The sequence below is a fragment of the Aquarana catesbeiana genome, linkage group LG02 (assembly GCF_042186555.1).
Source record: "Aquarana catesbeiana isolate 2022-GZ linkage group LG02, ASM4218655v1, whole genome shotgun sequence".
Classification (NCBI taxonomy): Eukaryota; Metazoa; Chordata; class Amphibia; order Anura; family Ranidae; genus Aquarana; species Aquarana catesbeiana.
In genome coordinates, this window is record NC_133325.1 from 137030777 (window position 1) to 137055428 (window position 24652).

At 42.1% G+C, this 24652-nt stretch overlaps 1 protein-coding gene across 1 annotated transcript in view; it reads left to right on the plus strand.

Annotated features, from left to right (window-relative positions):
• Positions 1-24652, plus strand: part of LOC141127240 (polyunsaturated fatty acid lipoxygenase ALOX15B-like) — a 276986-nt gene that overhangs the window by 126124 nt on the left and 126210 nt on the right. The window contains exon 7 of the mRNA XM_073613507.1: positions 16830-17002. Coding sequence (XP_073469608.1) covers positions 16830-17002 — 173 coding nt within the window. The remainder of the gene's footprint in view (positions 1-16829; positions 17003-24652) is intronic.

Consider the following 24652-nt stretch of genomic DNA (forward strand, 5'->3'; position numbering starts at 1 on the left):
TTCGTCACGCTGCAGTGTTTTAAATTGTTTAATACAGCGCACTCTCTTCTTCTTTATAATGTGAGAAGAATGAAGTAGTTTTGCTGCTCATATTCACACAGACTTCTCACAAACTTCTTTCTTTATTATTTATCCTGATTCCCTCAATATATTTTGATTTGTCATATCTGACCAAATTTCTTTTTTGTTGTTTTATTTTTGTTTTGTATTTTTTTCAAGGCTGATTTTTTTTTAAAGGATGATAGATACTTGTGCGCACACCAAAAAAACAAATAAGGAAGATATAAAAATGTAGCTGCCACCATACAAGTGTTCACACACCAATCAAAGACAAATAGGAAAAAATATGCGGCGCTTACTACATATTAATAACTCAAAAGAAGGTAAGTAAATTATGTAAAACCAACAACCATGCCAGGAGATTACAAGACAGGAACTCCAGGTAATGATTATGTCTATACAATTGATCTGCCACTACATTGTGCAACCAAAGGTCACGACAAACCAGTATTGCATCAAAGAATGAAACTAATTTCAAACAGAAGCAAAGCCTACAAATAAACGGAATGTTACTAATCAGTAGCTGTTTCTATATAACAGGAGAACCTAATAAATAATTGCCAATACCATGTGTAGCGTGAATACATAACAATAAATAAATAATCCAATGAGTGTGAGAATAACTAACTCCACACACAATGCAGCATAAATTCTAATTAAGATCTTCAAAATCCACCACTCTAACAATAATATAAATAGATACAAAATAAATAATGTATAACTAAAAAGGTGAGTGCAAATATGGCAATCAGTGTGGCATCCAAAAAAATGTAACAAATAACTAATAGATAAATATGTGTAGCAAGTGAAACACAAAAAACCATATAGTGCAACATGAATATCTAATTAAGATCTTCAAAATCCCCCACTCCAACGATATTATAAATGGGAATGAATAATAATAAACTAAAGATTGGGTGAATGCAAATATAACAATCGGTGCAGCATCCAGAAAAAAATCTAATAAATAAATAAGTGTAGCAAGTGAAACACAACATGAAGTGCAACATCAGTGTTCAAATAAATCAAAACTACACACAAAGTGTAATATGGGACAAGAGTCCCATATATGTTCAAATCTCCATCGTGACAGATTCAATTGGAAAATCGTGCCAAAAGAGTTCCTCCAAGAGTAACCAGTGATAGATTAAAGGTGTGTGAGAGCGATGGTTCTCCCAGCCTCTCACCTCACGGCTGAACGATAACAGCCTTGTAAGCTAATGACAGATGATAAGACGGCTTCCCGATCTCCTTGATGACAGGGGTCTCCAGGCTTCTGCTTCCAGGTAGCTCAAGTGAAGTCAGCTCAAAAAAAGGGGGAAGGACTCCATAGTGTAGTAAATATATTCACCAATTTATTAAAACATTTGCCCACTTACATCTAAAATCATCAATAAAAACGAACACTACGGCGGCTCTCTGCTCACCAATCCCAGCCGTGATGGGAAAGACGAATGTAGCCGAATAACCCGCCTCTCTCCTCCCTTTTGGCACGATTTTCCAATTGAATCTGTCACGATGGAGATTTGAACATATATGGGACTCTTGTTTGAGACTGTTTCTTTTTTAATAATTAATTTATTCACATTATCGTTCTATTACACTTTGTGTGTAGTTTTGATTTATTTGAACACTGATGTTGCACTTCATGTTGTGTTTCACTTGCTACACTTATTTATTTATTAGATTTTTTACTGGATGCTGCACCGATTGTTATATTTGCATTCACCCAATCTTTAGTTTATTATTATTCATTCCCATTTATAATATCGTTGGAGTGGGGAATTTTGAAGATTAGATAGAATTAGAATTAGATATTCATGTTGCACTGTGTATGGTTTTTTTGTGTTTCACTTGCTACACATATTTATCTATTAGTTATTTGTTAAATTTTTTTGGATGCCACACTGATTGCCATATTTGCACTCACCTTTTTAGTTATACATTATTTATTTTGTATCTATTTATATTATTGTTAGAGTGGTGGATTTTGAAGATCTTAATTAGAATTTATGCTGCATTGTGTGTGGAGTTAGTTATTCTCATACTCATTGGATTATTTATTGTTATGTATTCACGCTACACATGGTATTGGCAATTCTTTATTAGGTTCTCCTGTTATATAGAAACAGCTACTGATTAGTAACATTCCCTTTATTTGTAGGCTTTGCTTCTGTTTGAAATTAGTTTCATTCTTTGATGCAATACTGGTTTGTCGTGACCTTTGGTTGCACAATGTAGTGGAAGATCAATTGTATAGACATAATCATTACCTGGAGTTCCTGTCTTGTAATCTCCTGGCATGGTTGTTGGTTTTACATAATTTACTGATTTTTTTTAGTTTTGTTTTGTATTTTTTTCAAGGCTAATTTTTTTTGGGGGTTTGTATTTTTTTCAAGGCTGATGTTTTCTTTGTTTGGTGTTGGTGTCCCTTGTTAATTTCACATTGTATTTTTGAAATGTACCTGCCTCCTCGCCAAACAAACTGTCCTTTTTGAAGGAAAACACACATAGGCGAGTATAATTGAAACAAAAATTCCTTTACTAAGGGCTCAGAACCAAACAAAGAGGGAGGCAACACTGAAGAAACAGCAGAAATTGGCGAAGCCTTTGGCCCCCAGGGCACACATCAATTATTTTCCAGCAAAATTGGTGGCCTGAGTAGTCCATATCTAAGGGAGTGCAGTCTGGTCCAGAAGTCCCAGAGATCAGAGAAAAGCAGCAGATGACATCTGTGTCCCCAGGCTGTGGTCATACAAGAGATTGCATCTTTTGCCAGACCAGACTGAACCCAGGTCATCACTCTCTGGTCTTCCTTCCACGCTTCCTTCCATGCTGTGGCTGTGGAGTTGTGGCAGGAGGAGGTGGAGGGGGATGGGCCAACTCACTCAGGTGGGTATTGGGTGTGATTTCGCCACTCACCCCCTTAGTTAGGACTTTATAAAAAAGGTCCTCACACAGCTTGCGTTGACCCTCCTGCATGCCCTGCAGTTTGGTGGCAGCCATGCAGGCAAAGGCCTCTTCAGGAGTGGGTAAGGCTCTGAGGGACGCAGAAGCCTCCTGAATGAGCCTGAGTGCTGAATCCTGAACGTGACTCCCCTTCCTGGGTCTTTTGTTTGGAAGGCGGAGGGAAGGGACCTGCGATTCGGTCAGGCTCCTACTGGGCCCAGGCTTCTCCTGGCTGCGACTAACCCCCGCCTCCTCCTGGCTGCCACATTCCACAGCCTCGTCCTGGCTGAGGTCTTCCTGTGTATGAAAAAGGGACATAGTTTTAGTTTTTTATTCATCAATCACACACAATTTTCATCTCATGACTGTTGCAAATTAAATGTTAACAAATACAACAGACTATCCTTCTGAGCCCAGCATTTTTCATTCTTGTCCCAATTATTTTTGCCCACTACTGTCTATTGATATGTAAAAAAACTGTATTAAATCAGCAATTAGTGATCAATAATAACATCTAGTAAAGATCATTTATTTATTGACCAGAAATCTGTAGAACAATGCTATACCTGGCTCCAGCTGGGCTCTTCCACTTCTTCCTGGCTGGAAGTCCCAGGTTGGACATCGGAAGCCTCAGCCGGGGTGGAAGTTAGGGTGGAAGGAAGAGTGGAAGGAAGACTGGAGAGGGATTCCCTGACTTCAGTCTGGTCTGACAGAAAACGAAGTCTCTCATAGTACCACAGCCTGGGGACATAAACGTCATCTGCTGCAGCTCCGGATCTCTGGGAATCTGTGACCTTCTTGCGCTCCCTAAGATAAGTGCTCCTCAGGCCACCAATTTTGGCTTTTAAATAAGGGATGGTTGCTATGGGGACCACCGGCTTCACCAACTCCAGCAGTTTCTCCAGCGCTGCCTGCCTCTTTTGTTTTTATTGTAATGTGGATGTTTCACCTGCCACAGACAGGGCAGCTCCCTGTACTTGTCTATGAACAGGGTGAGGAAATTGTGGTGATTGAAGCCATCCATTTTATCTGCAAGACACAACACAAGACAAACCCTAATGTCAGGCAAAACTCTCCTAATCTTGTTACAATATAGGATTCAATCTAGAAGCAGTATAGGCCCAAGTTTAGATCTTACCTTCGTTATCATGATCGGCGCCTCCGATACTCCTTCCTCGGCTCACAGATCGTACGTACTACGCACATGTGTTACACTTTATAGACACTGCGCATGAGTGTAACTCCGCCCGCCCCTGAGTTCTTTCTAGTCTATTCCCCGCCCCTTCTCGTTCGGCGCAGTGGAAGAGCACATGGCGGAGACACAACAGGTGCGTGCTAATTACAGCAACAAAGAGGAGGAGGGGGAGGAAAGCCCGGAGCCTTAAACGTCCTGATCCAGAAGGAGAAGATTTAAGGCATCGAATATGTCCTTTGGGGAAATGGTGGAGATGGTGGACATCCTGAAGAGGGCCGACTGTAACGGGAAGTATGGACCTTACCCCAACCCCAATGTCAGAAAGGCCAAGATCATGGCGAAAGTGGTCAAGAGTCTGCCCCGGAATTTCGGGGTACGACGATCGAAAGATCAGCTCAGGAAACGGTGGTCGGACCTGAAATTAAGAGAGCACGAGCAGTACAGAAAGATCCGGAGAGTGCTGCAAAAAAGTAAGTAGTTGTCCTATGTTCCTATTCTTTATGTTTATTACGTTCGTGCTGCTCCATGTGCTTTTCTTAACTGTTATCCAGTTTCAAAAGACAACTTTCATGTTCATGGGCACATTATTCGTCCGTATAAAACATTGTTCGTTTGGCCTAGAAAACACCATTGTTTTGGCCATATGCATTTGGCAAGATTTTTTATGGCCTACTTGTCTGAAAATAATTTGGTTGTCTAGACGGGTTTGTAACTAGAATGAAATGCAAACTAGATTCTGTGTAAGGAGAGGACACTCAGCAGTTTTCACATCTGGACGCTGGAGCACTAGTGTGGGACACAAGAACACCCTTTTTATTAGGGGGTCCCAGACAGGTGCTCCAGTGTATACTATAGGGGTGACTCCATCTGTGAAGCTTGTACAAAACAGGTAAAGTATTGAAGCTTGACAAAGGACAATAAAAATTCTACAGCTTGGAAAATAGCCAATTGTACCCCACTTCCAAACAATGTTTCATATTCCTATTTCTTCCATCAAATAACTGTGTGCTAAGTATACCTATTTTTTTTTATCATAGGGGATCAAAGACTCGGAGGACACCCCTCATCTGAGGAGACCACAGACCCCCCACCTCTGGAAGAAGGGGAAATCCACCCAAGCCAAGCAGAGCAGGAGGAGGAAGACGTGGTGGAAATTGTCACCACATCAGGTGAGTGTCTGCGACCACAGGCTCAGGTAAGAGATGGATGCCGGCATATTTATAATACATGGTGTGTTTTTGTTTCTATCTTTTTAGGTGATCGTGATGTTGTGGATCCAGGGCATTTCACCTCGGAAAGTGCACAGATCCTGATCGGGGAGATCATGGGGTGTAATAGGGACTTGGAAAACATCAAGAAAAACATCAATGTTGTTCAACAAAAAATGAAGAACATCATTGATGTTTTAGGGAGAGTTTAAAACCCCTCCAAATTCCTTTGCTTTTTTGCGTGCTAAAAATTATTGACATTTTTTGACAAATTGCTGAAAAGCCAAATTTTGAAGATGCACACAGTGTGTCAACATATGCTATCTGCCATCATGGGAGATCAATGTAGGCGTTTTGGGGGTGCAACCCCTTCCTCAATAATAAAGTAGCTGTGAGGAAGGAGTTGCACCCCCAAAACACATCCCTTGATCCCCCGTGATGGCAGGTAGCACATGTTGACATTCTGAAATTTGTGTGCATCTTCAAAATTTGGCTTTTTCTGGGTTGACTTCACCCCATCTGAACGCAATATCAAACAGTTTGTAAATACTCATGTCTGATATTGCTTTCAAGTTCTACCAAATGTGAACTTTGTAAGTTCAAGATTTGTGTCTTTCTTGTTGGTTTTAAACATGCCTGTTTTATCTTAAATGGACATTTCTACTTTTTCTAATGTGACCCCAAAAATTGTTATACAACAAACATGTTGGTTTGTTTTAAAAACCTTTTCTAAATGCACATGTGATTGTGCTGGGATTAAAAAGATTGATAATCAAGAATGTGTGGATTATTGTTTCAACGCTCCAACACTTTTGTGGTGCTCTAATTGGTGTTTTCTGTGACAATGGGGGTTATTTCCTAAGGGCAAATCCACTTTTCACTACAAGTGCAGTTTCAACTGCACTTGTAGTGCAAAGTGTCTTTACCTTTAGTAAATAACACCCAACAGTGCTTTGTAAGGTTACACATTCACGCCATTTTCAGGACTCATCACATTTCTGTCAGGGTCAGCTAAAAGAAACACAAGCAGTAAATGTCACCAAAGATTTTAGTAGTTATTTTTTTTTATTTGAAAAAGGTTTCAGACATTGTCTGTCATATTGATAGCCCCCCTACCCGCAAAGAATTCAAGGTATCTTAGCCAGACATCACGGGCACTCAGGGGGACAAGCCAGGACGGCCACTTTCAAGCGCCGTCAGGGTTGGTTCATTTTGAATTCCAGCCTCAGGCCCAACTGAGCCAGCATAGTTGGCAGAATGTTGACGTAAAAAGTTGTGTAGAACACAGCATGCCAGGATTATATGATTCAGTTTATACTCCGCCATATGTATTGGTGTAAGAAATAGGCGGAACCGGCTGGCCATGATTCCAAACGTGTTCTCCACCACTCTTCTGGCTCTAGCCTGCCGGTAATTAAAACCCCTCTGGTCCGGGGGGGAGGGTCCTCATCGGGAATGGCCGCATAAGATGGTCCCCCAGAGTAAACGCTTCATCCGCAACAAAGACGAATGGGAGTCCTTCCACATTGTCTTCTGGAGGTGGCAAGTCCAAGCTGCCATTCTGGAGATGCCTGTAGAACTCCATCTGGGCGATGGCTCCACCATCGGACATCCGGCCATTCTTCCCCACGTCCACATACAGGAACTCGTAAGTAGCCGACACCACTGCCAACATCACAATACTATTGAACCCCTTGTAATTATAATAGTATGACCCCGAGTTGGGTGGTGGGACGATGTGGACGTGTTTCACATCAATTGCCCCTCAATTGCCCCTTAGGAAAGTCCCACCGCTGGGCAAAGTGGGAGGCCACAGTCTGCCATTCCTGTGGTGTGGAAGGAAACTGTGGAGTCAAACAAGAAAAAAATGTTTTGTCATTTTGCACAAACAGGGAAAGCTGATTAGACACAAACATTCTTGGCCAACATCAAGATAACATTTATTTGAGGGAGTTTTTAAAGACCAAAGTATAAGGTACAACTATCAGATTCCCCCTCCCCCCTCTCATGGGCCATTTCTAACCTTATAGGGGGGGGGGACTCTTGGACAGATAACCCTCTCCACTTCATTGAGAGATGAATGCCTAAATAATGGGTATTACTTTGAACAGCCCCTCCTTAGTTACACTATTGGCAGCCCACTGGACAGGTAAGAAGTGTCATAATACAAAGATATAAATACACACTGTACACATTTGATAAAATACATTGTTAAGTGACTACATGAGGTGAATATAGGGCCAGGAGACCATGCTGGGGAGGTAAGTGAAGGCAAATATGTGTGAAGGAGAAAAAAAATAATTACATAAAAATCCAGCATGCATGAGGACAAAGGGGACATTCACAGCATATTACAATCATGGTAATTAGGGAACGAGGAAAGAAATACAATACATTAGCAAACATTAAATACAATAAAATGTGATATTAAAGGATAAAAATCTTACCCTAATATACTCCTTCTACAGGACCTGTATGATGGCAGAACAGGCCTCCAGGATAATGATCCCCAGAGCCTGGGGGGAGAAGACTGTCGAGAACTTCAAGTCCTGCAGGCTTCTCCCCGTCGCCAAGTACCGCAGGGTGGCGACCAGCCTCTGCTCCGGAGTGATGGCTTGCCTCATGCAGGTATCCTGCCTGCTGATATAAGGGGTCAGCAAAGCCAACATACAGTGAAATACGGGGTCCGTCATCCAGAGAAAGTTCCTGAAATCATCAGGATTATTCTCACGGATCTCACGGAGCAAAGGCATATAACAGAACTGGTCACGCTGAAGCAACCAATTCTTGGTCCATGAACTCCTCCCTACCCTGTTCATGGACTGGACTTGTGTCAAGGTAAGGACCCCAACACCAAGCCCCCGCACAGCACGAACTCTACGAGGAGTACGTATACGCAACATGGCTAGAAAACGGTCGGCTGCTCAGAACGAAGTAACAGAACGCACTGAAGAACAGCAAGGCCTGTGAAGGGCGACCTGAAAAACAGTAACGAGCGGACAAGATCGCACTGAATAGTACAATACAAACTGACTGCACGCACTGAAGAGCAGATACAAACCCACAAGCACAAACTGAACAGCAGAAAACGATCTGAAAACCACGAGTCTGAAAAAGCGTGAATCGTCTCTCACCAAACTTTTACTAACACGAGATTAGCAAAAGGAGCCCAAAGGGTGCCGTGCTTGGTTCTGAACTGGCCTTTTCTAGTCTCATCGTACGTGGTGTACGTCACCGCGTTCTTGGCGATCGGAAATTCTGACAACTTTGTGCGACCGTGTGTACGCAAAACAAGTTTGAGCCAACATCTGTCGGAAAAAATCCATGGATTTTGTTGTCGGAATGTCCGATCAATGTCCGATCGTGTGTACGGGGCATTATACTCAAAACCTCTGTGAAGTCAAAGACGAGGCTGAGTTCTCACAATTTTGAATGTTTTTTGAAGTGGTTTTCTGTTGTACGAGCTATTGCATGACTTATCTATGTTTCTGCCTTCCCCTCTGAAGAACTTGTTTCAGTGGGAGGACTGGTGCATGTTGCTTCCTTCTCCTCTAAAGGTACACTCATAAATTGTCTTCTGTGCCATCTTTCAGACACCTTCAAGGACTTTACAAGTTTTACAAAATGGTAAGGTTTGTATTCTTCTTCCATGTTCTCCCCTTTTCATCCCTTTTAGGTGTTTCTGGAATTGAGTTTTTACTTGCAGTGCTTGGACTTGACTCTCAGTTGTTTAATTTTTGAAATCATAGATTATTTTTTTAAAATTTTTTAATTTTTAATTTTTTTTTCCACTTCAGCAAACTTTTTCCGAGAGACAATATTTCAACTTTATAGTTCAATTTTGTCCCATCTCGTATTCACATCATTGTGGCTTATTTAAAATAACTTTATTAATTATTTAATTATTAATTTATTCTAATTAATAAAAAAAAAAAAAAAAAAAAAAAAGAAGGGATGAGGTATACAGGATCTAGATCTACTCTTACTACCCTATCTATTTCCTATCTCTCTTTCTCTCACATCTCCTACTCCCCTTCCCACCCCCCCCCCCATCTATCTGGTTTGCTTTTACTTCAGGTCCCTTAGGTTCCTATCTTATGGCCCTTCTCCTTCTTTCATCTTATTTAGATATGTGTCCAAGGTTTTAAATTCTTTCCAAGCCTTCCAGGTACTAATATGTTTATTATATCGTCCACCCTCTCTATTACTCAACAAATCCATCTTACAGTAGTAGTCTATTTGTTCATACAACTCTCTTATATCTGTTTTTTCACTTTTTAACCATTTCTTTGGGATCAGACCCTTTGCGGCATTTAGAAGATTTGGGACTATAGTTTTCATATACGTTTTTTTTGGTCCCGTATGATCGTGAAACAAACAGGTCCAAATATTTTGTTCCATTTTCTCATCTGTTATCTCCTTTATATTGTTTACCACTTCTTGCTAGTAGTCCTTTATTGTTGGACACTCCCACCATATATGCGTCATCGTTGCTATTTGATTACAATTTCTCCAGCACAGAGGTGATTTTTCTTGTTGGTATCTATGGATTCTCGTTGGTGTCAGGTACCACCTTGCTAGGAATTTATAATGCATTTCTATGGTATTCATATCCCAAACATTGTTATATCCCATTCCAATCATCTTTTCGATTTTTTGATCATCTATCTTTAAGTCCAGTTCTTTTTCCCATTGTTCAATGAAATCAGGTCTTCCCTGGCCTTCTAGATCTGTCAATATTTTGTAAACTTTTGATATTCCATTTTTCAGTGGCGTTCGGGTATAGCAGAGTTTTTCCAATGGACTTAATTTCTCTACTTCTCTAAGTGGATGCGGTAATGTGTTTACTAAGTGTCTTAGCTGATTGAAATTCAATTCGTTTTTCTTCCACCCGTGGCATTCTTCTAATTCTAATCGTGATCTTATCCTGCTTTTTGTGATAATATCTTTCAGTTGTGGATTTCTATCTTCATATCCAGCAAATATCTCCTTCCCTGGTGTGAAAAGATTTGTTCCCATGAGAGCTATTAGCGGTGAATTATGTACCCATTTGTTTTTTGCATGTACTGTGTCCCAAATTTTAAAAATATTTTTAGTTATTTTGTGAGTTTCCACATCCGTCTCCCTGAGCTTTCGTGGTATCCAAATATTTTTGTGCAGTGCAGTCCTACTTATCGTGTTTTCTATTTCCACCCATTTTCTTTCTCTGTTTCCATTTGTCCACGCAATCATTCGTGACAAAACTATTGCTTTGTAATATCTATATATATCTGGAGTTGCTAATCCTCCGTGTTCCCTATTCCTTGTGATTTGTGCAAATTTAATTCTCGGCTTTTTATTACGCCAGATGTATTTTATCAATATTGTTTTTATTATCTCGAAAAAAACTCTGTGGAATCCCAATTGCCAACATCTGAAATTTGTATATTATTTTTGGTAGTATCATCATTTTAAAACATATTTATTCTTCCAATCCAGGATGTTGGTTATATACTTTTTTTTTTAATGTCTTCCTTGATCTCATTATTTAATGGAATATAATTTGCCGGGTAAATTTCTTCTACCGTTGATGTTAATTTGATTCCAAGGTATTTTAGTTCTTCTTTTACCCATGTAAATGGGAATTCTTTTTGGAGGGACTGAATTTCCCTTTTTCCTAATCCAATATTTAATATTTCTGTTTTTACCGGATTTATTTTGAAATTTGAAAGTTCCCCATATTCTTTTATTTCTTTGATTAAGTTTAGTAGAGTCACTCTTGGGTTGGTTACATACATCAAGATGTCATCCACATATGCTGCGATTTTGTGCTCTTTTTCTCCAACTCCAAACACATCTTGGTTGTTTCGGAGTGCCGCCAAGAATGGTTCCATTGCCAGTACGTATAGTAATGGGGAAAGTGGGCATCCTTGCCATGTTCCGTTTTGCATCTTAATCACAGCCGAAAGTCTCCCATTGACCTTCACTTTTGCTGTTGGGCCGTTGTATAAGTTTTCTATCCACTTCATAATTTTTGGTCCCAATCCCAGATGCCGCAACGTGTCCAACATGAATCCCCAGTCCACCCTGTCAAATGCTTTTTCTGCACCTATTGACAGGAGTAGAGCTGGGGAATCACCCAGTTTCCCCCTACGTAACATCAATATTGTTTTTAGACTATTGTCCCTTCCCTGTCTACCCGGCACAAATCCAGTTTGGTCAGGGTTTATCCATAATGGTATTAATTTTTTTAGTCGGGTGGCTAAAATCTTTGCCTAGAGCTTTGTATCAGCGTTTAGGAGAGCGATCGGCCTATAACTCGAACAATTAGTTCTATCTTTCCCCTCTTTGGGTATAATTGTAATATATGCTAACAATGATTCTCGTCTTACTCCTTCTCCAATGCTATTCATATATTCATACATCCTGGGGATCAGATGTTCTTGAAATTTGATATAATATTTAGTCGCAAACCCATCTGGTCCTGGGCTTTTTCCTACTGGGGTTTCTTTTAGAGCCAGTTTGATCTATTTTTGCGTTATTTTTTTTCCAGTTCTTTTAATTGCTCGCGTTGTATTTTTGCTAGTTTTGCTTTCTTTAGATAGTCTTGTATCTTCTTTTTTTTTTTACTTCTTCTGATTGTGTTCCTTGTTTTTTTATCGCATATAGCGAGCTAAAGTATTTTTGAAAGGCTATTGCAATATCCGTTGTCTTGTTTACTAATTCTCCTTTCTCGTTTTTGATCTTTTCAATATAGTTTAGCAACTTCTTTTTTCTTATCATTTTTGCAAAATATTTTCCTGGCTTGTTATCCCATTTAAATCTTTCTTGTAGTACTCTATTAAATTCCCTTCTCTCTTCTTGTTCCATCCATTCCTTTAGTTGTTCTCTTTTCAGAATTAGGGTCAGGTATATTTCCTTTTCTAATTGCTTTTTATGCCTTTGTTCCAGTTCATATATTTCCTTTATAGTTCTCATCATGCTTTCTCTTCTTTCCTTCTTTTTCCCTGCTTTCCCTAGATATTAATTTACCCCTAATAACAGCCTTATGCACCCCCCAGTTGGTTGCTTTTGATAATTCTGGGGTGTCGTTCTCCTGGAAATATTTTTGGATTTCTTCTGTTTCCCGGTCTTCAATTATATCTTCATTTAGTCTCCATGTTCCTTTCCCAGAGGCTTCTCCTTGTAGGTTGATTTTCACCATTATTGGGGAGTGATCTGAAGCTGTTATTATTCCTATTTTTTTTTCTGTTATTTCTTCCAAGTTTCGATGTTCTATCATAATATAATCCAACCTGGAATATGTTCCATGTACTGTTGAATAGAAGGTATAGTCTTTTGTACTTGGATGCTGTATTCGCCATGGATCTACGAGTTGATATTCGTATAGTTTTCTTTTTTAGCTTCCTTAGTAATCTTATTTCTCTATCTATTGCATTGGAGGTACTATCCAGTCTATGGTCCATGGAGAAATTGAAATCTCCTGCCAAGATTATTTTGCCTTGTTTAAATTCCATTAGATCTTTTATTATTTCCAGGAAATATTTTTTAGGATCTGTATTGGGGCAGTATACATTAGCAAGTGTATATTTTATACCCTGTATGGAACCTATAAGAAAGAGGAAGCGTCCCTCTAGGTCCACTTTTCTTTGTTCTATTGTAAAACAAATATTTTTCCCCACTCCAATAGCCACTCCTTTCGCCCTTCTTATTGGTGAGTCTCCATAGAACCATGTTGGAATATTTCTTGAGTATATTTTAATGTTTGAATTTTGGGTAATATGTGTCTCTTGGAGAAATATTATTTCAGCCTTACTTCTTTCCAGTTCTTGGAGTATTATACTTCTTTCCTGGGGAATTTAATCCTTATACATTGTATGACACAATTTTTATACTATTTATATTTTCCATTTCTTTCTAAACCCCCCATGTCTTCCCCGGAACCCCCCCGGTCCGGCCAGAGGACCGGGGGACCCCACGGGTCGACACGAATGGGTATCTTGATTTTAATCCAGGGCACTAGGGGACTGTATCTACTCATACAAACGAACCTCTTCCCTCCCCCCCTATTCCCACTCCTCCTCCCCCCTTTTTGGTGTTGGTGATTTGACCTCATGGTCTTGAGAGCAGAAAAAAGTTATATTTTTATTTTGTGCGGCATGCCTTGTCCCCTCTACTCTCTTCTAATCAAGGTGGAAATCTATATGGTGCACTGGGCCCCTCTCTCCTATATTTAAGAAAGAATGACCCCCTGAGCACACTGTAGGTCCCAACCTCTCCTCCCGTCTCCACCATAATCCCACCCCCCATACCCCCCAGGCTCCCCCCCACCTCCAAGTAATAAGGATAAGGTGTCTTGACATCGCAAATCTATAACTTTGTTTTGTTCTATTAGGCTTAGGCTCCGTTTGATTTCGGTCTATGTTACTATTTCATGCGGATGGTTTCTTGAGCTCAGTTGCCATTGTGTTACATCCTGTGTCGTTAATTGTTCTTGTCTAGTTCCCATATTCCTAAAATCTTCTGGTATCAGGATTTCTAATTTGTTGCAAAAGTCCGGGATCTCTTCTATAAATCTTAATTTGGCACTTCTTCCATTTCTTCTTGCGATCAGGCATGCAGGGAAACCCCAGTTATATTGTATTTCCTGTTCTTGGAGGATTTTCAGTAAAGGTCTTAACATCTTTCTTCTTTTTAGCGTTTCTTGTGATAGATCTTGGAAGATTTGTAGTATGTTTCCTACATAATTGATTGGTGGTTTTCTCTTCAGATTCATCCAAATTTGATTTTTTTCTTCCCATTTTTTAAAACAAACGATTATATCTCTCGGTTTCTCCGTTGATAGTCCTTGGGGTCTTCTTATTCTGTGAACTCTTTCTATTTTTATTATGTTGGTGTCTTCTTTCCCCAGGATGGGGTTAAAAATCTTGTTCATTATTTCTGTTAAGTTTTCTTCTTGTGTGGACTCAGGAAGGCCTCTTATTCTCAAGTTTTTCCTTCGTTCTCTATTTTCCTGGTCTTCTATTTTGTAAATTTGTTCCTGTTGTTCTTTTTTTAATATATTTATTTCTCCTCTCAGTTCTTTTATCATTCTTGAGTGAGAATCTGCTTTGACCTCCACTTCTTCCACTCTTGAGAGAATACGACCCAGATCTTTATGTATTGTTGTTATCTCTACCTTCAGAGAGTTTTCCAAGGCCGCAAACATTTTTTCCATATCAGATTTTGTTGGTAATTGTGTTGTATGCTGATCTTCTTCCTCTCCCCCTTCTTTCACCTCCTACTTCTAGATCTTGTTCCATTCTGGATTCTGAGAGTAAGCCGTTCTCAATTGCTACCTTGTTTTGGCCCTTTTTTCCTTTTTTATCCTTCTTTTCGTTAATATCTGTCTGTCGGCCCTTTGTACTTTGTTGTCTCTCTCCCTCTCCATTTCTTTGAGATAGGTATCTGTTCATAGGGCCAGGGCTGGGGCCTAAACTGGTCTGAGGTGATTTTGCTACTGCCCTGGTGCTTTTTGCCGTTTTACCCCTCATTTAGTATAGAACAGGGAGGGGCAGAATTGCAAGGAGGGGGAAAAAAAAAACACCTCCAAAAAGATTTTTTCCAGTCAATCGTTCATATATCTTCCCAATCCTAAATCAATCGTTTAGACATTTCTTATTTATCAGACTGTCTCTGGGTCGATTTCCTAGTACTTCTCTGTTGGTTATTACATATATAACAATTATCCAATAATCCAACCAAGTATGCCACCGCATACCATTAACAATCATATATGCCTACATTTGTGCATGTGTGCCCGCATCTATACTCCATCGCATCCGTATGCCATCATCTTGTAACATCTCATTTTGCTTTAGTATTTTATATGTTTTATGTTGTTACTTCGGCTTTCCCTTTTTCCTTCTTTCCTTTCCCTCTCCATCTCCACCTTTTATCTCACTATTTCTCTCTTCTCTTTACTTTTTTCTTCCTCCTATTACAGACACGTTTTCATTCAGTTATTATTTAAATATTAGATATTCTCTCTTCTGTTCTTCCTCTTCTTTTCTTCCCACTTTTAAAAAAAGGAGAAAAAATGAGAAAAGGTGTACTTATCTGTGGAGAGGAAGGTAAGGGAACTCCTCCAACGGCATTTGCTATCCTCGATCCTGTATCCTCTGTCCGTCCACACACTCGGGTCCTTTCGGAATCCTCTTCGGCCGCCCTCGTCTCTTTCCGGCATGACTCGCCACCTCACTTCACTCTCCGTCAGCTCCCCCGACAGCCGATCGCCGAGCGGAGCCTGCCACGAGAACCTCAGCCGGAAGCCGAGCGAGGGACGTCCCGTAGCCGGGCACCGAACAAGAGATATCCCGGGGGCACCGAGCGTTCCCGCACTCGCACCGGCCAGACGCCGACAACAACCGACAACCGAATCCTCTCCCTCCTCCGCAGGTATGGGGGGCAATGTCTGCAGCAAAAAGGTGTGGGGGTGCTGGGACAGCGGGGACCGGGGGGGCACACTAACAGCGTTCCTTCATCTCGAGGCAGGAGGAGAGATCATGGAGACCTCACAGTGCGCAGCCTTCCGGCGCCATTAACAGACTCCTCCCTCCTCCCGACTGGGCCATTCTAACACATGAATCTCAAATCATAGATTTTGACGGGGAGTACCATGTTACACATGCATTGTCTGTCTGTTTGCCTTTATTCATTTTGTACCTACCTCACTCTGTAGCTAGGGGATTCTATATGTAGTTAGTCCCACCCCTCTTCATGCTTTAGCTTACCACATGTACTGTATTCAGCTGGAGCTGGACACTATTTTTTTTTACTTATCTGATGTTCATCTGTGAAGATCTGCACAAGTTTTTAATTAAAGCTTTCTACGATCTGCGAGACGTCATTTGGAATGGGTCACTGCCTGCCAAGCTAAGACTGTAAATGAAGTATGTTTGCCAACTTTAAAGCGGTTTAAAGGCTAAATATAAAATATGAAGAGGCAGGCTCATTATTTTGGAAGAGACATACAGTGTCTTCCCAGTAATAGGATACACTTACTTGCCTATTTGCAATCCTCTGTGGAATGTACACTAAGCTGCACATGCGCAGTTTAAATGTCTGCGTGCTGGGGTGATAGAAACATAGAAAAGTGACAGCAGAAAAAGACTGAGTAGTCCATAGAGTCTGCTTATTACATGACTGCACTTCTGCACATGCACGAGAGTGATGTCATCTCGCACTGGCCAATCAAAATGGTTGAAGACTGGCACTCAGAGGAAGCCAGGGAGAAGATGCCAGTGTTTACAAGGGATTTCACAGGTGTCAAACTATTGGAGCATAGATGAGTATTTCTGTCTTCAGTTCCACTTTAAGCCACTTGTACACTTGACCACCCACTATCTGTAGCTGCTTCCTTATTAAAACATATCTTAATTTTTAAAACTCTATTTCAGATACAGTGAGTAAGGAATGGAAAGAGGATTCTTTCTTTGGAAGCCTATATTTGAATGGATTGAACCCCACCCTGATCGAAAAATGTGTTAAAGTTCCTTGGAACTTCCCAGTTACTGATTGCATGGTAGCTTCATCCCTGGGGGCTTGCACAAACCTACAGAAAGAACTCCAGGTGAAGTAATTATCTGGTGTGGAATTCAGGATGTAATTATAAAATGAACTGGTATTAATGTTTATGTACACTTTTATTTTATTTTTGGATACAGTAGGGAAGGGTTGGACTCTTTGTCCATTTACTTTTTGCTGTCTGTGTCCCATTGGGGAGACTTCCTCAGAGACACAACAAGTGAGAAGAAAACTGAGACTTCACAGAGATTCTAATCCACGTATATTCCATCCAAAATGAAAATAATGTTTTGGCTTCACATACATATACAACTGCGGCCAAAAGTTTTGAGAATTATACAAATATTAATTTTCACAAAGTCTGCTGCTTCAGTGTTTTTAGATCTTTTTGTCAGATGTTGCTGTAGTATACTGAAGTATAATTACAAGCATTTCATAAGTGTCAAAGGCTTTTATTGACAACTAAATTTTTTGTTCACTCGCCTCTTGAGGGTTTACCACAAGTTCTCAATGGGCTTAAGGTCTGGGGAGTTTCATGGCCATGGATCCAAAAATTTGATGTTTTGTTCCCCAAGCCACTTAGTTATCACTTTTGCCTTATGGCAAGGTGCTCCATCATGTTGGAAAATGCATTGTTCCTCACAAAACGGTTTTTGGATGGTTGGGAGAAGTTGCTCTTGGAGGAAGTTTTTGTACCACTCTTTATTCATGGCTGTGTTCTTAGGCAAAATTGTGAGTGACCCCACTGATAACTGATACACAGAGCACCCCATATTGACAGAAAAACACAGAATTGTTGACATTTTTGCAGATTTATTAAAAAAGAAAAACTGAAATATCACATGGTCCTAAGTATTCAGACCCTTTGCTGTGACACTCATTTATTTAACTCAGGTGCTGTCCATTTCTTCTGATCTTCCTTGAGATGGTTCTACACCTTGATTTGAGTCCAGCTGTGTTTGATTATACAGATTGGACTTGATTAGGAAAGCCACACAACTGTCTATATAAGATCTCACAGTGCATGTCAGAGCAAATGAGAATCATGAGGTCAAAGGAAAGTGCCTGAAGAGCTCAGGGACAGAATTGTGGCAAGGCACAGATCTGGCCAAGGTTACAAAAAAATTTCTGCTGCACTTAAGGTTCCTAAGAGCACAGTGGCCTCCATAATCCTTAAATGGAAGACCTTTGGGATGACCAGAACCCTTCCTAGAGCTGGCCGCCCGGTCAAACTGAGCTATCGGGGGAGAAGAGCCTTTGTGAGAGAGGTAAAGAAGAACCCAAAAATCACTGTGGCTGAGCTCCAGAGATGCAATTGGGAGATGGGACAAAGTTGTAGAAAGTCAACCATCACTGCAGCCCTGCACCAGTCGGGGCTTTATGGCAGAGTGGCCCGACGGAAGCCACTCCTCAGTGCAAGACACATGAAAGTCTGCATGGACTTCTAAAAAACACCTGAAGGTCTCCAAGATGGTGAGAAATAAGATTCTCTGGTCTGATGAAACCAAGATAGAACTTTTTGGCCTTAATTCTAAGCGGTATGTGTGGAGAAAATCAGGCACTGCTCATCACCTGCCCAAGACAGTCCCAACAGTGAAGCATGGTGGTGGCAGCATCATGCTGTGGGAGTGTTTTTCAGCTGCAGGGACAGGACGACTGGTTGCAATAGAGGGAAAGATGAATATGGCCAAGTACAGGGATATCCTGGATGAAAACCTTCTCCAGAGTGCTCAGGACCTCAGACTGGGCCGAAGGTTTACCTTCCAACAAGACAATGACCCTAAGCACACAGCTAAACTAACGAAGGAGTGGCTTCATAACAACTCCATGACTGTTCTTGAATGGCCCAGCCAGAGCCCCAACTTAAACCCAATTGAGCATCTCTGGAGACACCTAAAAATGGCTGTCCACCATGTTTACCATCCAACCTGACAGAACTGGAGAGGATCTGCAAGGAGGAATGGCAGAGGATCCCCAAATCCAGGTGTGAAAAACTTGTTGCATCTTTCCCAAAAAGACTCATGGCTGTATTAGATCAAAAGGGTGCTTCTACAAAATACTGAGCAAAGGGTCTGAATACTTAGGACCATGTGATATTTCAGTTTTTCTTTTTTAATAAATCTGCAAAAATGTCAACAGTTCTGTTTTTTTCTGTCAATATGGGGTGCTGTGTGTACATTAATGAGGGAAAAAAATGAAATTAGAAAACATTGGTCTATACTAAACAAAAATTATCCTACTATTCCTGAATTCTATCATCCTCCACTACCCTTGTATATTAGAGGAAGAACGTTACGTGACAGACTGGTTAAATCAGATCAATGCAGCACCCCCATCCCCCGCATGACCTTTTTGGGTCCCCCCCAATATGGTTCTTTCCCGTGCCTTTCTTGTACTCAATGTACTAGTATGATAAAGGGAAAAAGTTTTTGTCATCCACACAAAGGATATAATATCAATATTGCAGATCATTTCACGTGTCAATCATCCTACGTTATTTACATTATTAAATGTCCATGTGGACTGGTTTATGTAGGAGAAACAACCCAAAAAGTAAAGGACAGAATTGCAAGACATAAATATTCGGTTCGGGACAAATTAGAAAAATTACCATTATCTAGACACTTTGTGGAAAAAAGCATACAGTGTCTCAATTAAGGTATATGGTCATTGATGGAGTACCCATAAACAGAAGAGGGGGGAATAGGGAATTAGCTTTGAAAAAACATGAAGCTCATTGGATTAACCGTTTGGACACTTTGCAGCCCAAAGGGTTAAATACTGACTTTGACCTGTATCTGTTTCTTTAGAAAGCATAAGTATACACAGGTGTTTTTCTATATACCATCAGATAATGTAAAGAATGTTCTATTTATTATGAATAAGTTTACATTATAGTGATGAACGATGTTATTAGATGATGGATCCTGTCACGTACCTGGTGATGGAGCCTGATATGCAGAGGACGGCCTCTCTTACAACTCTGACTTGGAGCCCCTGATAGAGCTGACAGGAAGCACCGAGATGCAGAGTCGCGCGAGTGCCTGGCGGGATCACTGAACCTGGAGCTGGATCGGAGCACTCGGCCGGGCTGTAGAGGTGTCTGTAGGAATCCCAGAGCAGTGGTAGGCAGGTAGCTGGAGTGAGTAGACAACCGGTCCCCACAGGCAGAAGTGCAGGTGCAGCAGAAGGGATGGTGGCACCCTCGAGGCTGAAGAGAAGGCAGGTACAGGCAGGTCGGGTCATACACAAACAGGCACGTCAGGAACAGAGGCTGAAGCAGAAGCGGAATCAGATTACAGGCCGGGTCATCATCAGACTGGCAGCGAAGTGGCAGAAGGAGCAGGCAGATGCAGAGTAGAGGACAAGCCGGGGTCGGATGCAGGCAGGAAACAGGAACGTCAGGAAGCAAGCCGGGTCACAACAGGAATGGAAGTCAGGTAGGTAATTGCAGGATACACAGGGAATGCTGTAGAGCAGACAGCACTGAGTCTGGAAACTGACTGAGTTTAAGTAGCCTGTTTGGGTGTCAAAAGCTGTCACAGGGTGTGTGTGCACAAATGGAATTCTGACAGGGGCAGAGGTAACAGGTCATCTTCTTCGGCAGCCATCTTGGGTGCTGGCATGCCCTTCCTGACAGGCAGAGGTAACAGGTCGTCATCTTCGGCAGCCATCTTGGGTGCTGGAATGCCCTTTATGACAGATCCCTTCTTCTTTCCTGTAGACGTGTTGAAAAAAAGTTTTGAAAAAAGTTTTTAAAAAACTCTTTTGCCCTGTACACACGGTCGGATTTTCTGACGGAAAATGTGTGATCGGAGCTTGTTATCGGAAATTCCCACCGTCTGTGGGCTCCATCGGACTTTTTCCATCGGATTTTCTGACACACAAAGTTTGAGAGCAGGCTATAAAATTTTCCGACAACAAAATCCGATTGCGTCAATTCAGACCGTGTGTGGACAATTCCGACGCACAAAGTGCCACGCATGCTCAGAATAAATTCCGAGACGGAACTGCTCGGTCTGGTAAAATTAGCGCTCGGAATGGATATAGCACTTTCGTCAGGCTGCAATGTTTTAAATTGTTTAATGCAGAACACTCTGTTTTTCTTTATAATGCTAGAAGAATGAAGTTGTTTTGCTGCTCATATTCACACAGAGTTCTCACAAACTTCTTTCTTTATTTTTTTTTTGCGATTTCATCAATATAATATTTTTATTTGTCACATCTACCTAAATTTTTTTTTTGGATGTTTTTAGATTAAATGATTTTCCAGGTGCCTCCATGGCAGCATACTAGTGATAGAGCTCCGCCTCGACTCCTCCCTCAGGACCAGTGAATAGCATAAATTAAAGACATAGTCCCTCCCCCAACATTCTCCTTTTTTTCTCATACCTCTTGTGCTGGTGAAGAGTAGCAGTGTGTCCATACCTCTGCATTCGGCAGCGTCAGCCGGGTTTAGCCTTTCCCGTGCGCAGTCCCTGTTCTTGGGCCGCTCACAGTGCTGATAAGACTGGGAACCCCTCTGTGGATCTGTTGGGGTCTTCTTGCAGAGTTTCCTTACTGGAACGCAGTCTGCCACTATATCCTATGATGATGAGGAGTCGCAAAAGGATCAGCTCCATTCTGCCAGACTTGTGATTTTACATTTTTTGTTTCCATTTAAAAAAAAAAAAAAGAGAAAGAAAGTTGCATTTGTATTTCCTCCCCCCTCTTTCCCTTCTGCTTCATTCCTTTTTCCTCCCTTTCAAAGAAAGTATAAATATAAGAGGCTGTAAGACATTTGTTAAATACCTGTAGGTTTACAGGCCGCTGTATCAGGAGAGACATCCATCGCCCTGTTACTTTGGAAGCTGTGTTGTTTTCTTTCCCTTCCCTTGTAGGTAGCGTGGCTCGGCGTCCTCTTCGTCCTACTGCGCATGTGCGATCCGGGAAGCTAATAGCCGTCGCTTGACGAGTGTTTTCTCGGCTCTTCCGGCATCAGCTCTACTGCGCATGCGCGGGCGCATGCGCGGTCTCTCGAAGCCACAGCGGCCATCTTTGTTTCTGGAAAAAGGGCCAATTTTTGCCCTTTTTTCTCAAAAAATTAAAAAAAAAAAAAAGGGGGCAGAGTGACTGGGGTTCATGGGTTCTACCCCACCCACCCTTAGGCTATTTAAGATCGGCCTTGGGGGCTGGTGGTCAGAGTTTCCTCAGCTGTGCCCTGCTAAGGTCTCTCTAAGCTGCTCTGTGGTAAGCCTTCCAAAAAAAAAAAAAAAAGGAACAAAGTGAATTATGTGCCTCTTAAAAAAAAAAAAAAAATAATAACATTCTTTTCTTTCCTTATCTTTCTTGCTATTTTTTTCCGCAGCTGATCCTTATGCCCAACTCCGAAATGAGCCATTCATCTCGCAACAAAGATCCTCACACCTCCGTTAGGTATGGGACCACCTATACGTGAGTATAAAAAAAAAAAAAAGTGCGCTCGCTGGCCTGACATGATTTTTCTTAAAATCATAGCCCTGCCCACTCCAAGAGGACCGAAAAATCCTCAAGGCACCACGATGACGACAGCCCAAGTCGCAGATCTCGTTCTTCACGCCACCGGTCCCGCTCGTCAAGACGTGAGTCCCATTCTTCGCGACATAGATCAAGATCCAGAAGACGGGACCGGTCCCCCTCTCCTAGATCCTATAAGAAGAAGAAGTGCTGGACCTGTGGGGCTAGTCCGCTGCCGAATAAGGTAGTCTTTCAGAAGTATCTCAGATTTGCAGTAGGTCGGATCCACCTGCAGTTTCAAGCCTTGCCCTTCGGTCTGTGCACCTCCCCCAGGGTGTTCACCAAGATTCTAATATCCGCTCTGGTTCCCCTGCGGGAGAGGGGTTTGAGGATATAACACTATTTGGACGACATCCTCCTCCTAGCAAGCAGTCCGGGTCAGTTGGTGTATCACCGAGACATTCTTCTCCAGTCCCTGAGAGAACTAGGATGGCTGATAAACTCAGAAAAGAGTCAGCTTGCACCTACACAGCGGATGATCTATCTAGGTGCGATGTTCGACACCCGGGAGGGGACAGTGTCATTACCATCCCTGAAGATGAGGATTATTATCCAGAAGATGGTCAAAACCATCGCGAGCCGGTATCGCAATGCCTGAGCCTCATTGGCACAATGTCTGCTTGTATACCGATGATTCCTTGGGCCCATTGGCATTTGAGGTATTTTCAGATGGGTTTCTTGGCGCAGTGGAAGAGACAGCGACTCTCTCAGACAATTCTGCTGATGGGAGCAATGCGCAGGAGCCTTCATTGGTGGACTCTTCCGGAAAACCTCTCCAAACCCCGTCATCTGGGTTCCCTCTTCTGGATCACAGTTACGTCCAACGCAAATGGACAGGGCTGGGGAGCCCATTGCGGGGAAACCAGGATACAGGGGAGATGGTCCTGTTCCACCCAGGGAGTAGTATCCAACATACTGGAGATGAGAGCAGCGTTCTTGGCACTAACTTTTGGCTTCTCAGATCAAGGGCCAGAGAGTACTTTTACGCCTGGACAACAGGGCAGCTGTCGCGTACCTGCAGAGGCAGGGGGGCACTCGCAGCACATCACTCCTCAGGGAAGTAGAGCCGATTATGCTCTGGGCAGAGAAGAACGTCCTAGACCTCAGGGCGATGTATCTCCCAGGAAGGTTGAACACGGAAGCAGACACGTTGTCGAGGAAATTCTTGGACAACAACGAGTGGGCTCTTCATCCCCAGGTCTTCCATCAGATTGCCAACCTCTGGGATCCTCCTCAAGTAGACCTATTTGCCAATCCGGGGAATGCCAAACTGACCAGATTCGTCTCTCGCCTTCCGTATACACAAGCGGAGGAAGTAGATGCCCTGTCATGCCCCTGGAGGTTCACCACCGCATATGCCTTCCCCCCCCCGGCCATTAATATTCAAGTTCCTCCTGAGACTTCTCAGAGAAACAGTCCAGGTACTGGCAGTACTCCCATATTGGCCGAAGAGACCCTGGTTTCCTCTAGCTATGCGCCTCAGTGTGAGCTCTCCAATCAGGATCCATCCTTTCCCTCAACTTCTGACGCAGGGCAGTTTAGTTCATCCAGACCCTCAGAAGCTGAACCTTCGAATCTGGAGGTTGAGAGGCGAAGGTTTGAGTCCCTAGGATGCTCCCCAGGGGTCATAACAACCCTCCTAGGAGCCAGGAAGCCAGCAACCAATGCTATATATTCAAGAATATGGGACAAGTTCTTGTCATTTGCTGCCTTAAATGAGTTTAATCCAATCTCTCCTTCTACAGCAGGTGTTCTCGGTTTCCTCCAGTCAGGACTTGATCTGGGTCTTGGCCTAAGTTCCCTCAAAGTCAAAGTAGCAGCAATTTCTGCCGCAACAAATAAAAGATGGACAGAAGAGCCCATAGTAGACACTTTCCTCAAAGGAGTGTTAAAGATTCGTCCACCTGTCAGACGCTCTTTTCCCAAGTGGGATTTATGCCTGGTCCTTGAAGTCCTCTCTGACCATCCATTTGCCCCAGTGGAACAACTGACAATATGGAACATAACACTAAAAACGGTTTTCCTGCTAGCCATTACATCTGGTAGAAGGATCTCAGAACTCCACTCTTTAGGAATAGGTGATGACCACATCTCTTTCTTCCACGACAGAGTGGAACTTCGTCCCCTTCGGGGGTTCACACCTAAGGTCACTACTCCAAGC